Consider the following 18,769-nt stretch of genomic DNA (forward strand, 5'->3'; position numbering starts at 1 on the left):
TACTTTTGCGCAGACACTGAAACGTGTTCATAATAATATGTGCGTCTGTCAGAGTTGCCAGATTGGATGATATTTCGCCGTTTGGGCTACATAAATGAAGGTTTTGCGATCTATTTTTAAAGAATTGTGACTTTCACTATTTGGACGACTTTTGCCTGGAATCTTGCGAAATTTGGGCGACTTTTGCCTAGAATTTTGCTAAATTCGGGCCACTCAGAAAACCCTCACGTAATCGTTTATTTATTTTGTATTATTTACTTTATTCTGTCCAGTAGTTCATTGCTGATACATCGCTAATCCAATCAAATGACAGATATAAAATATGGCACTAGATATTATCATTGTTGATACGCCGAAACTTGTCACCGATCTTTGACACTTGTTTATACAAAAGTATCGTTCCTTGCTCACGTAGGAAATAAGCTTACTGTACTTTTTTTCTTAATATGAGGACCAATAAACTTACAATGAACCTTATAGACCAAGCACTTCACAGAATTTTATATCAATTTAAAAATTAGCAAACTAACAGCAGTTCCTACTACAGCTTGACTGCCTATATTTAATTTGTTCAAGAGAAGTGGGGAAAATTTGAGAAGATCAGTACAAAAAAGAATGCAAAGCGTATGCCATAGATAATTATTTATGACATAAAATAACGATATTATATTCATTTCCATAAAACGCATACATTGAGATTAATTATTTTTAAAGGAGAAAACTGGCGACATTGGGCTACAATAGCACAAAGATTTGGCGACTTTAGGTAAAATCAATCTGGCAACCCTGGCGTCCGTTTCGTCTGCAATATTCGCCGGGCTGATCACGTAACACCATCACTCGAAATGTTGTCCTGGCTCCGTCTAGAAGATCGTATGAAAATCCACTATTTTTCTCTCCTCTTTCATATAGAGTGTTGCATTTATCCACTCCTATCTGTATCGCGTTTCGTTTCCAAATTTATCCACCCACATAACCTAGACACACGATTCATTCATTCATTTGTATTCATTTATTTTATTCCATAGATCTTACATGAGCAATGAAGTTTTAAGATGTGGAACAAGTCAAAATTTTGCAATATTACAATTACAATTTTTTTAAATTTTTATAGTTTTACAATTTAGTAATTTTCTATAATTTTTACAATTTTGTGCAATTTTTTACAATATTTTGGCGAGATGTAGTGAGATGAGTTGAGGTCCGAGGATTTGCCAAAATATTACCCGGAATTTGCCTTTTGGTTCGGGAAAACCTCGGAAAAACCCAACCAGGTAATCAAATCAAAGGGGGGTAATCAAATAAAAGGGGTTGATGCCAAGGATTCACCATAGACCATCCGGCTTCAGTCCCACGGCTGTGGAAAACCTCGGAAGAAACCAAAGACCAAAGGGGGATTCAACCCAAGCCCGAAAACAGCTCCGGATCAGCAGCCCAGCGAGTGTGCCGACTGAGGTACATCGATGGCTGTACTAAAAGTATACAATAGCTAATCAGATTATTAAATTTACAAACGCAAACGGTCATTCATCACGACGCTCCTCAATATTATCCTTTCCCTCCCACCGAACATCGTCATACTCGTCTTCTTTCACTGTAGCTGTTTCTCGACTTTGGAATTCCCTACCGAGAAATGTCAGAAATTGTCAGACATCAAACCAATTTAAGAATGGACTAAGGAAATATTTTTCAAACAATTCTCGTTAATAATAATAGATGTTTCAAGTTTCTCAATGTTTAAAGGTTATATAGGATATATTATCACAGGATAAGTATTTAAATTCTCATTATTATTATTATTATTATTATTATTATTATTATTATTATTATATCTTTCTAAGCAATAGAAACACTGCTCTTTCCATAAATAATCATAATTAATTGTTACGCTTCCTGAGTTTTGATGAAGATATTCCGCCACTAAAGCTGCCAGAAGATGTATCTGAAGAGAACGAAAGGAGTTTGAAAGTAAGTAGGGGGTTCGTTGACGTCATATTGAATATCCATCTGTCCCAAGGACGTCAGATTAATTTCCTCATCTGAGCAGACTATGCCCAAGGCACAACAACAACAACAACCCGTGGCGCTACAGCCCATGAAGGGCCTAGACCGACCAGCCTGCTGCTGGCCTCACGCCCACATGCCGAAGCAGAGGTGCCCATGACACAATACAATCTTTTTTGCTAGCGTAAATGCTATCCTAGTATTATAAACAGGTTGTTACTACATCCAATATTGTTCGTAATCGGCTTATTATGGCACGCGTGCCAATAATAGCAATGACGTATTCGCGCCGTATAACAAGAAATGAAATGCAGGACAGAAGGTAACATATTGTATAATTTATTTCCAATCTTTAACAATTTTGTATCACTTTTGTAATATCACATAATACAATTCTGTGGTTCAGAGAAACTATAGTAACAAAATAAAGGAACATTTGTAACATGCAGTAACCTGCAAGGTCAACCATTTCTCTTTATTCAGTGTCACTGTCAGACGCAACTAATCGATACGAATATATGAAGACTTTGTCAGCTATGGATCCCGAATTTATTTCCTACAATTTATAATGCTAAGATGCCATAAAGTGTTGTATCCAACTCGTGGGTAATCTTATTATGACAGTAGTGCCATAATCATCAAGATTATCCACTTGTTGCATAAATAACTTTTTTTTTTCTTCCTACTCCAAGCTGCTTGCAATTATATAGGAAATAAAAAAGCACTATGAATTATTAATGTTGTATGCAAAATAAACTAGATATAATAATAATACTAATAATAATAATAATAATAATAATAATAATAATTATTATTATTATTATTATTATTATTATTATTATTATTATTATTATTATACATAGCTACAATAGGTATTGATGCAATTAGCTATAACAGTAATGAACTGTGTTAAGATATAATTGAAGCAAGGAAAATCAAAAGTAGATATTGTAAAAGAAAATATGTGAACTGCAGTAATTATGTATGTATGTATGTATGTATGTATGTATGTATGTATGTATGTATGTATGTATGTATGTATGTATGTATGTATGTATGTATGTATGTATGTATGTATTCACACTTCAAATGGGTATATACCCGGTGGCAGTGGTAACTAATTACACTCAATAATGACAATAAAGGATAAAATTAATAATAAATTAATAATAATAATACTAATAATAATAATAATAATAACAATAACAGGGAGCGTCCTAAGTTAAATGAAGCACGATTACTTAAAATAACATTTAAAGTAAATCTAATTTGTATCTTAACCCTAAGTTCGAACTACAACCCACGAGTATGATATGTTCATACCTGCACAAGCACCTTTCCTACACTCATTCCGCTGACAACTCACTCACTGCACTGGAACTACGACACATTTCACTGATTCTATCCTGATTTCTCTAACACTTCAAAAACATTTCACTGTTCAAATTCTTTGCACTGCCACTATAAACTATAAAGCTTCCCTGACAGAAACACACTTCACTTACACAACACATTTCACTGACACAAAACACTTCTTCACTTATACAACACTTCAATAACAAATATCAATTACACCCTTTAAATAGTGTGTATAATATACTACCGTCTATTAGTAAAGTCCTTAAGCATATTTTAAAATACATTTTTGGTTATTGGCATCAACAGTTATAAAGGTTGCGGGTTCGATCCCGGGCCAGGTCGATGGCATTTAAGTGTGCTTAAATGCGACAGGCTCATGTCAGTAGATTTACTGGCATGTAAAAGAACTCCTGCGGGACAAAATTCCGGCACATCCGGCGACGCTGATATAACCTCTGCAGTTGCGAGCGTCGTTAAATATAACATAACATTCTACAGTTATAATAAAATAAATGTCAGTATTTTCGCATATCTAGTCAGTGGGATGCGTACCCCTCGAGACAACCTCACGTACCCCTGGGGATACACGTACCATAGATTGATACCACTGAGTGTACCCATGTATTACTGAAAATGGCTCACAAGTGACGAAATGATTATTCTACGGTTATGCAAGCAACATTTGTAACTTGTTTTTTTATTCTGATTATTGTGTGTGTTAGGAATGTGGCAATGAGTAACGGCCTACAGGCATGTGAGTTAAGTGGAGTTCGACGAAGGATGTGGTTTAAATAGTGGGGAGGAAATCTACGGAGTTCAGAATCGCCAAGATGAAAGCCCTGGTCGCTCTCACGATCGCCTGCCTCTTCGCTGTGGTCGCTACAGACTCCCTCGAAGATGTAGATCTGGACGCTTTCTTCCAGGACCCCCAGAGGGTTAAGGCGTACGGGAATTGTATATTGGATAAATCCGCTTGCAATGATGTACTGAGAGTCTACAGATGTAAGTACTATACATCATCTTTCAACAATTAAAATAGATTTATTACATTTTTCGGTAGTAATATTAAAACTTTATACATCTTGATTACACAACTTTTAACACTATATCACTTCGGAATATGTATTACATGTCTTTCTTGTGTTAAATTTTATATTACATTGTTAACATGTTTCGGCCTGTTATTGGCCTTCTTCAGAACTCGTTGTTGCTAGTCTTGGCGCCTTTTGTTTTAATACAATATAATATTGTTTTATTTATTCAGTCATATCAGGAACATGTTCACAGTTCTACAATTTTATGTATCATTGCAATGCAGTTACAGTTTTTAATTTTATGCATATTAAGTCTGTACATTATTTTAGACACATCATAAGTTAATTTTTTAGACAGTTCATTTATCAAATCATCATTGTATGTTACTACAGAGACCAGATACAAGATATTGTACAAAGAGCCTGATGATGACCGAAGGGCGAAATCGTTCGTAATTTTCATTTGTATAGAACATAATGACTACTTGTATGAATAAGTGTCATTAGTCTTGTAAATTTGATTTGTCATATGACTGAATACATAAAACAATATTATATTGTATTATAACATTCACAATCCGAATTATCACAATATGCTTTCTAAGCCTTTTATTTTGTTTCCTGTGGGGATGTGTTTGTACAGTGTAATGTGGAGTCAAATAATGTGTGTGTTCTGAAATTGAGTTGTGTGTTGAGAATTTCATTTGGGTGTGTTTTTGTGTGCCTGTATATTTCATATTGTTCTAATGCGTTATTTTCTGCCTTTTTGGTTGGATGTGTGGAATTTCTATATCTGTGTTGATGTCTCTGTAGGTGTGGTTAGCATTTGTGATGTGTTCAGCATATGTGAAAGTGTTTTGTAGTTTTATTATGGCTGTGATGTGTTCTTTGTAACGTGTATGAAATTACAACATCACATACAGAAGAAATAATACTCTACAAAAACATCTCAACACACAAACAACACAAACAAATACAACCACACAGGCGTAGTATACTAACTCAAATGTAACACCTGCAACAACTTCTACATAGGACAGACAGGCAGCTCATTTCAAACACGTTACAAAGAACACATCACAGCCATAACAAAATTACAAAACACTTCCACATATGCAGAACACATCACAAATGCTAACCACATCTACAGAGACATCAACACAGACAGAAATTGTACACATCCAACCAAAAAGCCAGAAACCAAACACACTAGAACAATACGAAATATATAGACACACAAAAACACATCCAAATGAAATTCTCAACACACAACTCAATTTCAGAACACACACACTCTTTGACTCTACATTACACTACACAAACACACCCCCACAGGAAACAAAACAAAAGGCGCAAAAACCAGCAATAACCAGTTCTGAAGAAGCCCAATAACAGGACGAAACATGTTAACCAAGTACTGTAAAATTTAGCACGAGAAAGATTTATAATACATATTCCGAAATTAAAACTTTATGCAAGAACAACGTAATCATATATCATAAATTTACGGCCGCTTTCAGTAACCATGGCTGATGAATGTCAAATGTTAAGGACCACCAAAGAAATAATTTTCATTTCATTTCATTAACGTTCGTAAGCTGAGACATCAAACGATTAAGGGGAGACTCCACTGATAATTATGAAAATTAAAAAAAAAAATCATTGGCTATTTCACTTACTTAAGTAGGATGTATATTTTCTTATCCCAAATGGATTTAGTTCAATTCCGAATACAAATATGTCTTTTTTTTTTTTTTAATTAAGGCTGTAACAGGATGTGGCATTTAAAGGGCTGTCAAAATTATTTTTTCACCGAAGAATTTGTTTACAAATTTCTGATTTCAAATCTAGTAACTTTTATGTTCTGAAGTTTGCTCCTGAAGTTACTAGATGAATGTAGCGGAGGATAATTTTAATTTCCATAAATATTCATTTTACTTTCAAATCCATTTTCCGTAAGTTTTACTTTTCTTGATTCAACACCAACTTTTTTATGCCCAATATAAATCAATCTAGATGAAATTTTTTACCGTAATTATTCATAAGGAGCTTTATATTTCTATGTATTTATTTTGTGAGAGATGCTGCTAGTTTATTTTATTAATTTTTTTTTCATGAATTGAAAAGTGAAATATGCAAAAATGCCTAAGTGCCAAATTCAATACTTTTCAGTAGAAACAAAAACATCACACAGTTCAAAGATAATTACTTCACTAAAATAACTGGAAATAAGATGCAGTTTGTTGCAAGAACCTCACATCTGTATGTTAAAATTGAACCAAAATGAAAATTTGTTAGAAGAAAGCTGTAAAATTATTCAGGTTGTGCAAATTAATGGGCCTGTTGAAATATATTTGAAATAGTGAATACAAAGAGTAACATAACAGGGATGAAACTTTTTCTGCAAGTTCCTTCTAGCTCTTGGGATCTGAAATTATAATAATTTCAATTTAACAACAATGTCACTTGTGTCCTTTTGCATATTTCACTCTTCAAATACAGGAAAAATAACATTTTTAACATTTGAAACAATATTTTCAAAGTGAATGAAAGAGATATTTCATAAAATGAATGCATAGAAATGTTTCTTTGTCTTGTGAATGTAATAAAGAAACGAAATTTAAAAATTGTGATCTGCTAAAAACTTGTGTTTGAAAATATTTCTAAAAGGAGTGGAAAGAAAAATCAATAGCCGAAAATATTTGGGAGTTCAAAATTTGAATTTTGTGAGTCCCTTACATAGTGGACATGTCCTCAAAATTTTGTTGAAAAAAATTAATAGGAAAAAAGTTTTTAATTTTTAGTGCAGTGTCCCCTTAAATTTGAAGTTGGGATTTCGATCCATTATTGAGTTCACAATCCCGTATCGTGAAGAAGCAACAGACATTTTTTAAAATAAATTTTATTACCGCACAAGTGGCACTGAAATTACCGGATTATTATTATTATTATTATTATTATTATTATTATTATTATTATTATTATTATTTCAAATTTTAGATGGGACATTACGTGAAACTTCGGACTCCGGAAATAATAATAACGGCAACAATTTGTAGATTTGAACTGCGTGCAACTGCGATGTAAAAATCAAGTGGCTAGCGATAGTATTAACATTGGTCAGGGTTACCTATTTTGTGAGTCAGTATTTATAGAATTTACTTTTTAAGTCTCGTGTTTCTGATTGAGTACTTCACTGGCATATTTAGCCGTGCCGAAAAATGTAAAGAAGACAGCTTGCAAGAGGATAATGCCACAACAACAAAGAATAAGTAGGTAGTTGTAAGATACTGGCACAGTCTACTATATACAGTCGCGAAGCTTGAGGTGATTTTTTGCAAATCTCGTGATAAAGCGCTCCAAGCGGTTAGCAACTAGAAACAATAGACTGTTCACGGTCGACTTTGGACTGTGTCGTATTTCCATCGAGTGCTAGCTCGTTGCGTATTTCACATTGATGCTTGTGAAATGTTCGTTATTGGTTGTAATGAAAATGTTAATGGCTAAAATACAATAATTGGAATCATAATATTTTACTAGAGACGTAGAAAAATTAAGTTTGTTTTAATGAAATTTATTGATCACGTTTTATTTTCAATTCTGGTGGGATTATTATTGCTTAGGCCTACTTTCTTTTCAAAGGATATGTTTTTAATCATAGCTGTTAATTTTGTTGTTATTTTTATTTGTTACTCTACTAGAAACGTAGAAAAAGTCTGTTACAATAAAATTTATTGATCACGTTTTATTTCCAATTCTGGTGTGATTATTATTGCTTAACCTCATCCCACTTTGTTAACTACGTAAGCCTACACTACAAGTACCGGTACACGTAAGTTACTCCATTAATTCATATTTCCATTATTATTGTTGTAAAGGGAAATGCAAATTAATATTTATTGATTTCATAGTTAATTATCGCTATAATCTTGAATGAGTGAAGCTATTATAGTAAATTTCAGTTCGTTTTGCACAAACAAAAATAATATTAACCTATTTCTTGCAGGTATCTTCGAGTTTATGGTGGAATTTAATATACTTCATTAAAATAATAAATTAACTTTATGCATTTAATATTTCAATAATGGAAGGAAGGTGTTAATTTTTCCAAAAGAACAGAACCAAAGTGTAACATATTTTGTCGTCTACTAGGAGAGAGATCTGCGATGAGGCTATAGTAGCGATCCTAGTGGTGGGCAACTACCCATGTTTGCATTTTTAGTACATATTGAACTTCGCGACTGTATATAGTACACTGTGATACTGGTGACTAGACTACGAAACTTCATGCACTAAGAAATCTGAAAATTTGTATGCAATCATTCAGTAAAAACTATTTAAATATGCGCTGAAAATTTAAATATATGCAATAAAAGATAAGCTTTCTAGATTTATTTGGTTTAATGATACGATATATATATATATATATATATATATATATATATATATATAAATAGTAATTGAATAGTACATTATGCAACGAGCCTATTATGGTAGTAATTTAGACGCGAGTATGTTTATGAAACGAGCGCAAACGAGTTTCATTATTTTCTTACGAGCGTCTTAATTACCATTATAGGCAAGTTTCATACGACTTTTTATGCTCGACCATATTTCTAACTTGAAATTATTCATAAGTATTCATGTTATTCTTATCTGACTGAGGAGCGGAACTGACCTTGTGCAATACCTCGTAAATTGTGAGATGTGCGCAGACGCGAAAGTATTGATTTTTTCCGAGAAACAGATGTCGACATTGACCTTGATATAATCTAGAGAGTAAAATAAATATTAATCTTGATATAACCTTGAAATTGAATTAGACATTGAAAAACGAGATGACAAATTGAATTTATTTGAATATTATTTACAATTGACGCTAATTATTATAGTAACAGATCTGACTTTATTTCAAATATACGTGATTTATTGTGCAATTGATGAAATGAATTTGCGGGAATGTGCTTTGTGAAAGGCTGGAAGATGACGGTGAATTGATGTGAATTTGTGTGTTGTTTTTTTTTCGACTGAGTTTAATATTGCATTTGAGATTTCAATTTTATTTTGGATCGCTTCTTCAACATAACCTTCTGCGACAGTATTGGATTTCCAGCCTCCGTGACGTTTCGCTAGTTGTCTTTCGATTGCATATCCGAGAATAATCGATACTTGAGCTGTCATATTGCTATAATGGTATTTTCTGATTGGTGGAACACCTGAACTTTAATGAATAGCTGTACTTTAATGAGGTCCATTAAGGGCTGCTATCAGGTGTATAATTACTAGTACATTTCGGCATGGTCGAGCATAAAGAAATAATAATGATCAAGCCAGCATTTTTATTAAATCCACTTCCCTATAAATGTAATAATTACACATTTTACACACTTATTTGAATTGGAACATTTTTAACGTTCTAACTTTCCAGATTTTTTTAAAGTTTTCTTTGCCATTTACGTAGTTATTATGGCAATAAACAGCCAACGATTTCTCCAGGTTCTCTACTTTGTACGAGTAACTTGTCCTTTTATCTGTCAAAAATTAGTTTAAATACATAGAACGATCTGTCGACATCACATGATATGATGCATGTTTGTAAGATAGTTTGTGCTAGAGATGGGTAAAAAATAACACAACAGTTATTTTGGAACTGTTCCGGTCTCGGAACTGTTGCAAAAATGAACAGTAGGTCGGAACCTACTGTTCCAACTCCGAGCTGCTCACTCGTCCAGCTGTTGCTGGCACGCAGTACCGCTTTGCTCAAGGCATGTTCCCACTCCGAGACAACAGAGAACAGTCGGAACCCGTTTCGTTGAACCACAGTCTAGTATATACAGTCACGAAACTCAATACGTAGTAAATATGCATGCATAGATAGTTGCAAACCACTAGGATCGCTAATATCGCCTAATTACAGACAATGCGAAATAGTACCGGCACAGTCTATTGTTCCTAGCACCCTCACAACACAAGCTTCGTGACTGTATATACTATACTGTTTTCGCTGTAAGAAAAATTCTAATGTAAACATAAGCACGTTGCTGTCATACCCGTGATTGGCTCCCAGTCGAAGCACTCACATGACGCAGGAAAATATAGTTCGTATTTCGAAACCACAATCTTGTATTATTTGAAAATAAAAAAATTGAATTCTAGTTGTTAAATACCGTGAAACATATAACTTCACTCATATGTAAAACTCTATGTAAAAGAAAAGCTACTTTTATATTTTGTTATGTACTATGAACGCGGATGAATACCAACAGTAATACTGAGGTAGTCTGTTCTTGTAACAAGCTGGCGTTACTTGAGCTCGTAGTTGTTCACGTAAGCACGTGGTACTGAAATATGGTTTCTGCATCCTCGGTATGTGTGGTTATTAAACATAATAGTGGAAACCCTCTCAAAAGCTCGCAGTCGAAGCACTAACTTGACGCAGGAAAATATAGTTCGTATTTGGAAACCACAATCTTGTATTATTTGGAAATAAAAAATTGAATTCTAGTTGTTAAATACGGTGAAACATATAACTTCACTCATATATAAAACGCTATGTAAAAGAAAAACTCTTTTATACTATGAACGCGGATGAATACCAACAGTAATACTGAGGTAGTCTGTTCTTGTAACAAGCTGGCGTTACTAGAGCTCGTAGTTGTTCACGTAAGCACGTGGTACTGAAGTAAGGTTTCTGCATCCTCGGTGTGTGTGGTTATTAAACATAAGAGTGGAAACCCTCTCAAAAGCGGTGAAAAACAAATAGTCTTAAATGTATAATTATAATAAGTTAAGTGAGTTTTAATTACAGTAATTATAAAATAAATGTTTCCTAAGCAAACGAATGCATAGTAGTGAGGTTAGGCCTACTTGACGAGTAACGGGAAATGTTTAACATGAAACAGAATGTACAACAGTAGGCGTAACACGTACTGAGAATCTATGGCGCCAAACAGCTGCCAATGAAGCCTCACTTCAGTCACGTGCTATTGTTTACATTAGGATTTTTCTTACAGCGAAAAGATTATAGACTGTGGTTGAACCACAGTCTACTATATACAGTCGCGAAGCTTGAGGTGATTTTTTGCAAATCTCGTGATAAAGCGCTCCAAGCGGTTAGCAACTAGAAACAATAGACTGTCCACGGTCGACTTTGGACTGTGTCGTATTTCCATCGAGTGCTAGCTCGTTGCGTATTTCACATTGATGCTTGTGAAATGTTCGTTATTGGTTGTAATGAAAATGTTAATGGCTAAAATACAATAATTGGAATCATAATATTTTACTAGAGACGTAGAAAAATTAAGTTTGTTTTAATGAAATTTATTGATCACGTTTTATTTTCAATTCTGGTGGGATTATTATTGCTTAGGCCTACTTTTTTTTTTTCAAAGGATAGCTGTTAATTTTGTTGTTATTTTTATTCGTTACTTTACTAGAGACGTAGAAAAAGTCTGTTACAATAAAATTTATTGATCACGTTTTATTTCCAATTCTGGTGTGATTATTATTGCTTAACCTCATCCCACTTTGTTAACTACGTAAGCCTACACTACAAGTACCGGTACACGTAAGTTACTCCATTAATTCATATTTCCATTATTATTGTTGTAAAGGGAAATGAAAATTAATATTTATTGATTTCATAGTTAATTATCGCTATAATCTTGAATGAGTGAAGCGATTAAAGTAAATTTCAGTTCGTTTTGCACAAACAAAAATAATATTAACCAATTTCTTGCAGGTATCTTCGAGTTTAATGGTGGAATTTAATATACTTCATTAAAATAATAAATTAACTTTATGCATTTAATATTTCAATAATGGAAGGAAAGTGTTAATTTTTCCAAAAGAACACAACGAAAGTGTAACATATTTTGTCGTCTACTAGGAGAGAGATCTGCGATGAGGCGATAGTAGCGATCCTAGTGGTGGGCAACTACCCATGTTTGCATTTTCACTACATATTGAGTTTCGCGACTGTATATAGTAGACTGTGGTTGAACCATGACAGCTGCGGCCACACTGTTCTCGTTGTTATTTATGTTGTACTTGAAACAAATTGAAACTTGGAACTCCTACGTGGATACAAGTTGGAACTTGGAACTTACGTGGATACAAATTCGAACTTGGAACTCACACCTGGATGGATGAGGAAGCGTGGAAATTTAAAATCCTTGTAGTGTGATCATAAGTAATGACAGTAATGACACAGAGCGAGGTGCGATGCGAAGTTTAAATTATTACACTAGTATAGATGCGTTTCTGGCATTTACTAAGCCATTGTGGTGTTTTCAGGTATCACTACTACTAAAGTACAGTAGTTATATATTTTTATTTATGTAATTATAATGTAATTATTATTATAACTAAGCATTAAGAAAAGTAAAAATAAAAATTAATGATTTTGGCTTTTTTACTACATAACACAGAGAACAAAAATTATGTACTAAACGTTTTAAATAACATGTTACATTTTTTAGTTGGTTACCGTATCTTCATGGCTTTATGTACCAGTAAGTGTTGCATTCTGCCCTTGTACTCAACAGCTGTTTATCTACTAAACGTGAAGCTTCTGTCCGCATACACAGCAAGTTTCGAAACCGGTTCGAATGTGCATTGGAATGTCATCTATTGAGAAGAATGTGTGCTATGTCATGCCGATATAGTAATATGCGTTACAAGAGCGGTATGTTGAAGTTTTCATGTTCGAGGAGAAGTTTGAAAAAGCGAAACGTAGTTGAGCTTTTTTAATTTCCGAGAATTGAAAGAAAACATACCGCTCGTGTATCGTACATTATTTTGTGCGAAGATCGTTTATTACATACCTGAAAGAGGAATTTCTAATTAGTTGCAATGAAATCTCCATCTTGGTTACTGTTCAATGACGGCAAATTTGTAAAACAAAATATCTATCTTCAACATTGTTGCTTTAAAATGTTTTCTGTGTTTACTATATTCCAGCAAGCCGTGATATACGTCTGTCTTTTTTTCCCCCCCAGTCCATAAATGCGAACTTAAAACAAACGGTAAGGTTATGTAATGATTTATTTTTCATTTTAATATTTTAACAATATTATTTATGTAACATATTGCAGTAATAACATCGGCAAGTTAATTTGTTGATTTTTTCACGGCTTCCTTAATGTTACTTGCATCACGAATGCAGTAACTTTAGTGGAGTTGTAGAGTTTACTTAATTTTGGAAATATTTAAAAACAATAATTAACAGTGCAATTTAGGTGAAATTACAGTGGTAAGTTTCCAATTTATAATTATTACTATATTGAACGTCTCTAAAATTAATATGTTAGAAGCCTAAAGCAGTAAGAAGAGGGAAATTGTTATGTGTGTTCGGTTGGGAATACTGAATGTGGAATTTTAGACTTACCGCGGATTGGTTTTGTGCGGAAACCAAGCAAATACGCACGATCTCGCACAAACGTATTTTAAGAGGAGTTGTCCACACCTGTGGAGCAACGGTCAGCGCGACTGGCTGCGAAACCAGGTGGCTCGGGTTCGAATCCCGGTCGGGGCAGGTTACCTGGTTGAGGTTTTTTCCCGGGGTTTTCCCTCAACCCAATACGAGCAAATGCTGGGTAACTTTCGGTGGTGGACCCCGGACTCATTTCGCCGGCATTATCACCTTCATATCATTCAGACGCTAAATAACCTAGATGTTGATACAGCGTCGTAAAATAACCCAATAAAAAAAAAAGAGGAGTCCGAGCGATGAGTGCTCCAACGTATGTGTGAGCTGCTTGGGGAACAGGGAACGACTCCTCACATGGAGCGAGAGTCAAAGAGATAGCTCGCATCAGTGAACGATTCCGACACCTCTCAACTTGTAACTGTTATTTCGGAACTGTTCCGGGAAAAGAACAACTTCGTCCATCACTAGTTTGTGCAATAAAACTTGTTGAAACTAAACTTTGCACTCCACGTGACTTCATTGTCGCAGGTGTTTAAATATATTCAGTTTTGTTCCTATGAAGTCAGAGCGCAATAGCAACACTGTCATCAGTGTGCTGCATTGGAGTTAAATCGCTCGCTTGAACTCGGTCGAGTGTCGCACCCTCGAGTGAGATACGATCGGTCGTGATACGCTCGTAATAAATAGAAGCACAGTACAAGGTCATCTCACCGACATGTATTATCTTGTATGGAAGGCGATATGTTTTGCTCAAACGGTAAAAATAAGGATTTATTTTCTGCGTTTATGACAAACGTTTAATGGAACAGTCAATGGAACGTACCAAAACGGGAACATGAAGTTATCAATAAAATAGTATGAAAAACTTCGATGTACAGTTATTATTGCTAATTAATAATTATTCAATATTTGGTTTATCACATATATAATATGATAGGTTCATACATAGTGTTCCGCCTATATACTGCGACAATGTAGAAACATTTTACAAAATATTATTGATATAGCAGTAGAGTAATAACAATATTAGTACAGAGATAACGTCACAGAAAATATAATAAAACGAATAATCATGCTGCACAACTGTTACAGGCGCAAAGATTGATACACTAATTATAATAGAGATTATTATTATTATTATTATTATTATTATTATTATTATTACTAGAAAAACTTGATACAGTTCTTGCATTATCGTGATTGTGTTCTCCGTTTATAATAATTACATTTACATCCAATAACATCTATCACATGTGGCAAAAACAAAATCAAATCTGTGTGGAAAGAAAAAAAAACATTTACCTACAACATTTGTATTACATTTGCGCGAGATCGTGCGTATTTGCTTGGTTTCCGCACAAAGTCAATCCGCGGTAAGTCTAAAATTCCACATTCAGTATTCCCAACCTAACACACATAATTTCCCTCTTCTTACCGCTTAAGTGACATTGATTTTACTACTTTAGGCTTTTAACATATGATTTTTAGAGACGTTCAATATAGTAACAATTATAAATTGGAAACTTACCACTGCAATTGCATCTAAATTGCACTGTTAATTATTGTTTTTAAATATTTGCAAAAATTAAGTAAACTCTACAACTCCACTGAAGTTACTGCATTCGTGATGCAAGTAACATTAAGGAAGCCGTGAAAAAATCAACAAGATTCAAGACTCATCATAGACTGGAGGAAAAAAAGACATACGTATTTCACGGCCTGCTGGAGTATAGTAAACACAGAAAACATTTTAAAGCAACAATGTTGAAGATAGATATTTTTGTTTTGCAAATTTGCCGTCATTGAACAGAAACCAAGATGGAGATTTCATTGCAACTAATTAGAAATTCCTCTTTCAGGTATGTAATAAACGATCTTCGCACAAAATAATATACGATACACGAGCGATATGTTTTGTTTCAATTCTCGGAAATTAAAAAAGCTCAACTACGTTTCGCTTTTTCAAACTTTTCCTCCAACATGAAAACTTCAACATACCGCTCTTGTAACTCATATTACTGTTTAAAGCAAGTTTTGTAGTTGTACTATGGGAGGTTAGTTAAACACTGCAAAGTTTTGAAATGATAAACATCTATGATGTTACTACACAGTTTATCATTGTAACAAGAACGAGTGTCTAACGCTCGGCTTATACCGTTCGAGGATTTATCGCTCGCGATAATTTTGCCCATCATGCATGTGCACTACCTATCTGATTATGCTATGAACTATTTGGCGCTCGAGCGAAAACGTCCGATGCAGACCACTGATTGTCATCGCAATAATTTCATGAACTCAGCATTAATTGACTTTATTGTCGCAAGTATCTAAGCCTCGTATTAAAGTGAAAAACGACCTAACTTACACACCAGGAAGAATTATCTTTGCCGCAGCAATTTCGTTCTCAACAGATAATCAACTGATTATTTAGTTTATTTCTTACATAATATTTTTTTCATATTTCTTGGGAATAATTCCTATTTTTTATCAGAGAGAAATTTTGATATCAGATAATAAATCGGGAAAAACAAGGAAAGATGTTAATACATGTATTAAAATATGCAAAATAAATAAATACATTTATATAGGATATATATGCATTTGATTAAAATTGGCTTGATCACAACCTTATCTTAAATCGTACTAAAACTACGGTTATACCATTTTAGTTAACATCTGTTGGTATGAAATCTATTGATTCCCTGTATTTAAAAATTCATGCATCCAACATTATTCTTCTAATTATTGTAACTGTCCTGGTCTAAATTAATCTCCTGAAGTTAAGTATCTCGGAATAATAATCGGCGAACACTTACGTTGGATAAATATGTTCTCTTTCTTTGCAATAAATTAAGAAATACTATTGTCTATTGTATTATCCTACGAAATTACTTGACTATTCATATTGCAAAAAAAATTGTTTTATTACTACACATACTGGGTTTATTTCTGCACAAATTGTGTATGGCTGCACACTAAAAAAACAGAGAAATATTACGTAGTTGGTCATGTTTATGTCGGTGACATCGGTTATATTTGTATTAGTCTGAGATCTGTTACATTAAACAGTTTTTCCGCATACTATCCGACACTGCATGCATTATCATCTTTTTATCACATATACAAAAACTAAATAACTAAGTAATGGAATTAACTCTGTAGATACAGTTACTAGCAGAAACAGGATGTTGCCTTAAGAACGGGGGCAGAAACAAAACTTTCATAAAAAACGCTGATTTAGTGTAAATAAATTACTTTTGCTACTTCACGCGTTCAGGCGGTTCCAATCTCTGCACACACAAAGGACAAAACTAAAATTACTTAAATTATTTGTTGTCATAAAACACTGTTCTCTTAAATTGATTGAGCATATTGAAAATTGAATCACTAGATTTCCCAAAACCCGCTATGAAATGTTTTATATAAAATCATTTTTATCTAGAAAAGGATGCAAAAAAGATCAAAACTTTGGTTCGAAATATCTCAAAGAATAATCCCCGAAATTAATGACAATACTTATTGTTCACTCATATAGGTTTATATTCATTCATTCATAGTGTTCTGTCCAAGGGCAGTTCTCTCACTGCAAACCCAGAATTCTCCAGTCTTTGCTATTTTGTGCCTTCCTCTTTGTCTTCGCATATGATCAATATATCTTAATATCGTCTATCATCTGATATCTTCTTCTGCCCCGAACTCTTCTCCCATTCACCATTTCTTTCCCATATATGTCTCATTTTGACTTCATAAAACTACATGCCATTCAATCTAATAATACTTTGTACTCAACAAACTGTTTACCATGTCAAGATCTTTAATATTTTATACAGAATTTCTAACAGTAGAATATGTTATTTTTGCAGCATGGTTGGAGCAAGCGTATGAAAACCAATGCAGCAAATGTTCCGAGAAACAGAAATCTCTGGTCAGGAAGACTGTGGAAATCAGCAGGGTAAAGGCGCCCGAGGTTTGGACTAAGATACCAAAACTATACGATCCTGATGGATCTCGTTCACAGAAGTTCGAGGAGTTCATCAAAGGACACTGAACAAACAAGGACAAGGAGGACAAATTATTACTTCTTCTTCCCAAACCACTACTCCTTAATGATTATTTTGGAAACTCATATTAAACGTAAAACATTTAAATCATCACCAAATATTAGACACAAATCTATAATTGATATAGATTGCAAAATGACCTGTAATCTGTCTTTTGTTTTATGTTAAATAAAACTATTTTCATATTATTTTCTATCTTTATGACACATGTTTTACTAAAGGTATCACTTCCTATATCCCTCCTCAAGAGAATTCTACAAGAGTATTATATAGTAATACAATTGAGTTACGAGAAGTCATGTCATTTAATGATGAGTTTTTTTATTGGGTTATTTTACGACGCTGTATCAACAACTCAGGTTATTTAGCATCTGAATGAAGGTGAAATGAGTCTGGAGTCCAGCACCGAAAGTTATCCAGCATTTGCTCGTATTGGATTGAGGGAAAACCCCGGAAAAAACCTCAACCAGGTAAATTTCCCCGACCGGGATTCGAACCCGGGTCACTTGGTTTTGCGGCCAGACGCGCTGACCGTTACTCCAGATGTGTGGACTTTAATGATAGGGTGTTATTTGAAGTGAAGACCTTTTATTGTGATTTTGTAGCTTTGATAGAATTGTTACTGGTTCCTACTGTGACTATAGTTCCAAAATCACAGCTCCGAGAAATCGCATCTCAGACCGATACGTGATGTACGTGTATGACAGCTCCAGAGTCCAGACAGCACTAAGTCGGAACACTAATTTGAACAACAACATATTATCTGGTATCTAATTAACTATCGTCCAACTCAAGAGGTTAACGAGAGCAATTTTGACACTGAAGCTATATGCACTCATTATCGGTTATATAGGCTACTTCCACGAATGACACATCTTCAT

At 33.9% G+C, this 18,769-nt stretch overlaps 1 protein-coding gene across 1 annotated transcript; it reads left to right on the forward strand.

Annotated features, from left to right (window-relative positions):
- Positions 1-4,169: 4,169 nt before the first annotated feature.
- On the forward strand, positions 4,170-18,076 carry LOC138708944 (allergen Tha p 1-like). The gene is made up of 2 exons (XM_069839327.1): positions 4,170-4,365; positions 17,691-18,076. Exons 1-2 carry the CDS (start codon positions 4,194-4,196, stop codon positions 17,873-17,875), a joined length of 357 nt encoding a protein of 118 aa, XP_069695428.1. The 5' UTR covers positions 4,170-4,193; the 3' UTR covers positions 17,876-18,076.
- Positions 18,077-18,769: the final 693 nt, after the last annotated feature.

This window comes from Periplaneta americana, chromosome 11 (genome assembly GCF_040183065.1).
Source record: "Periplaneta americana isolate PAMFEO1 chromosome 11, P.americana_PAMFEO1_priV1, whole genome shotgun sequence".
NCBI lineage: Eukaryota > Metazoa > Arthropoda > Insecta > Blattodea > Blattidae > Periplaneta > Periplaneta americana.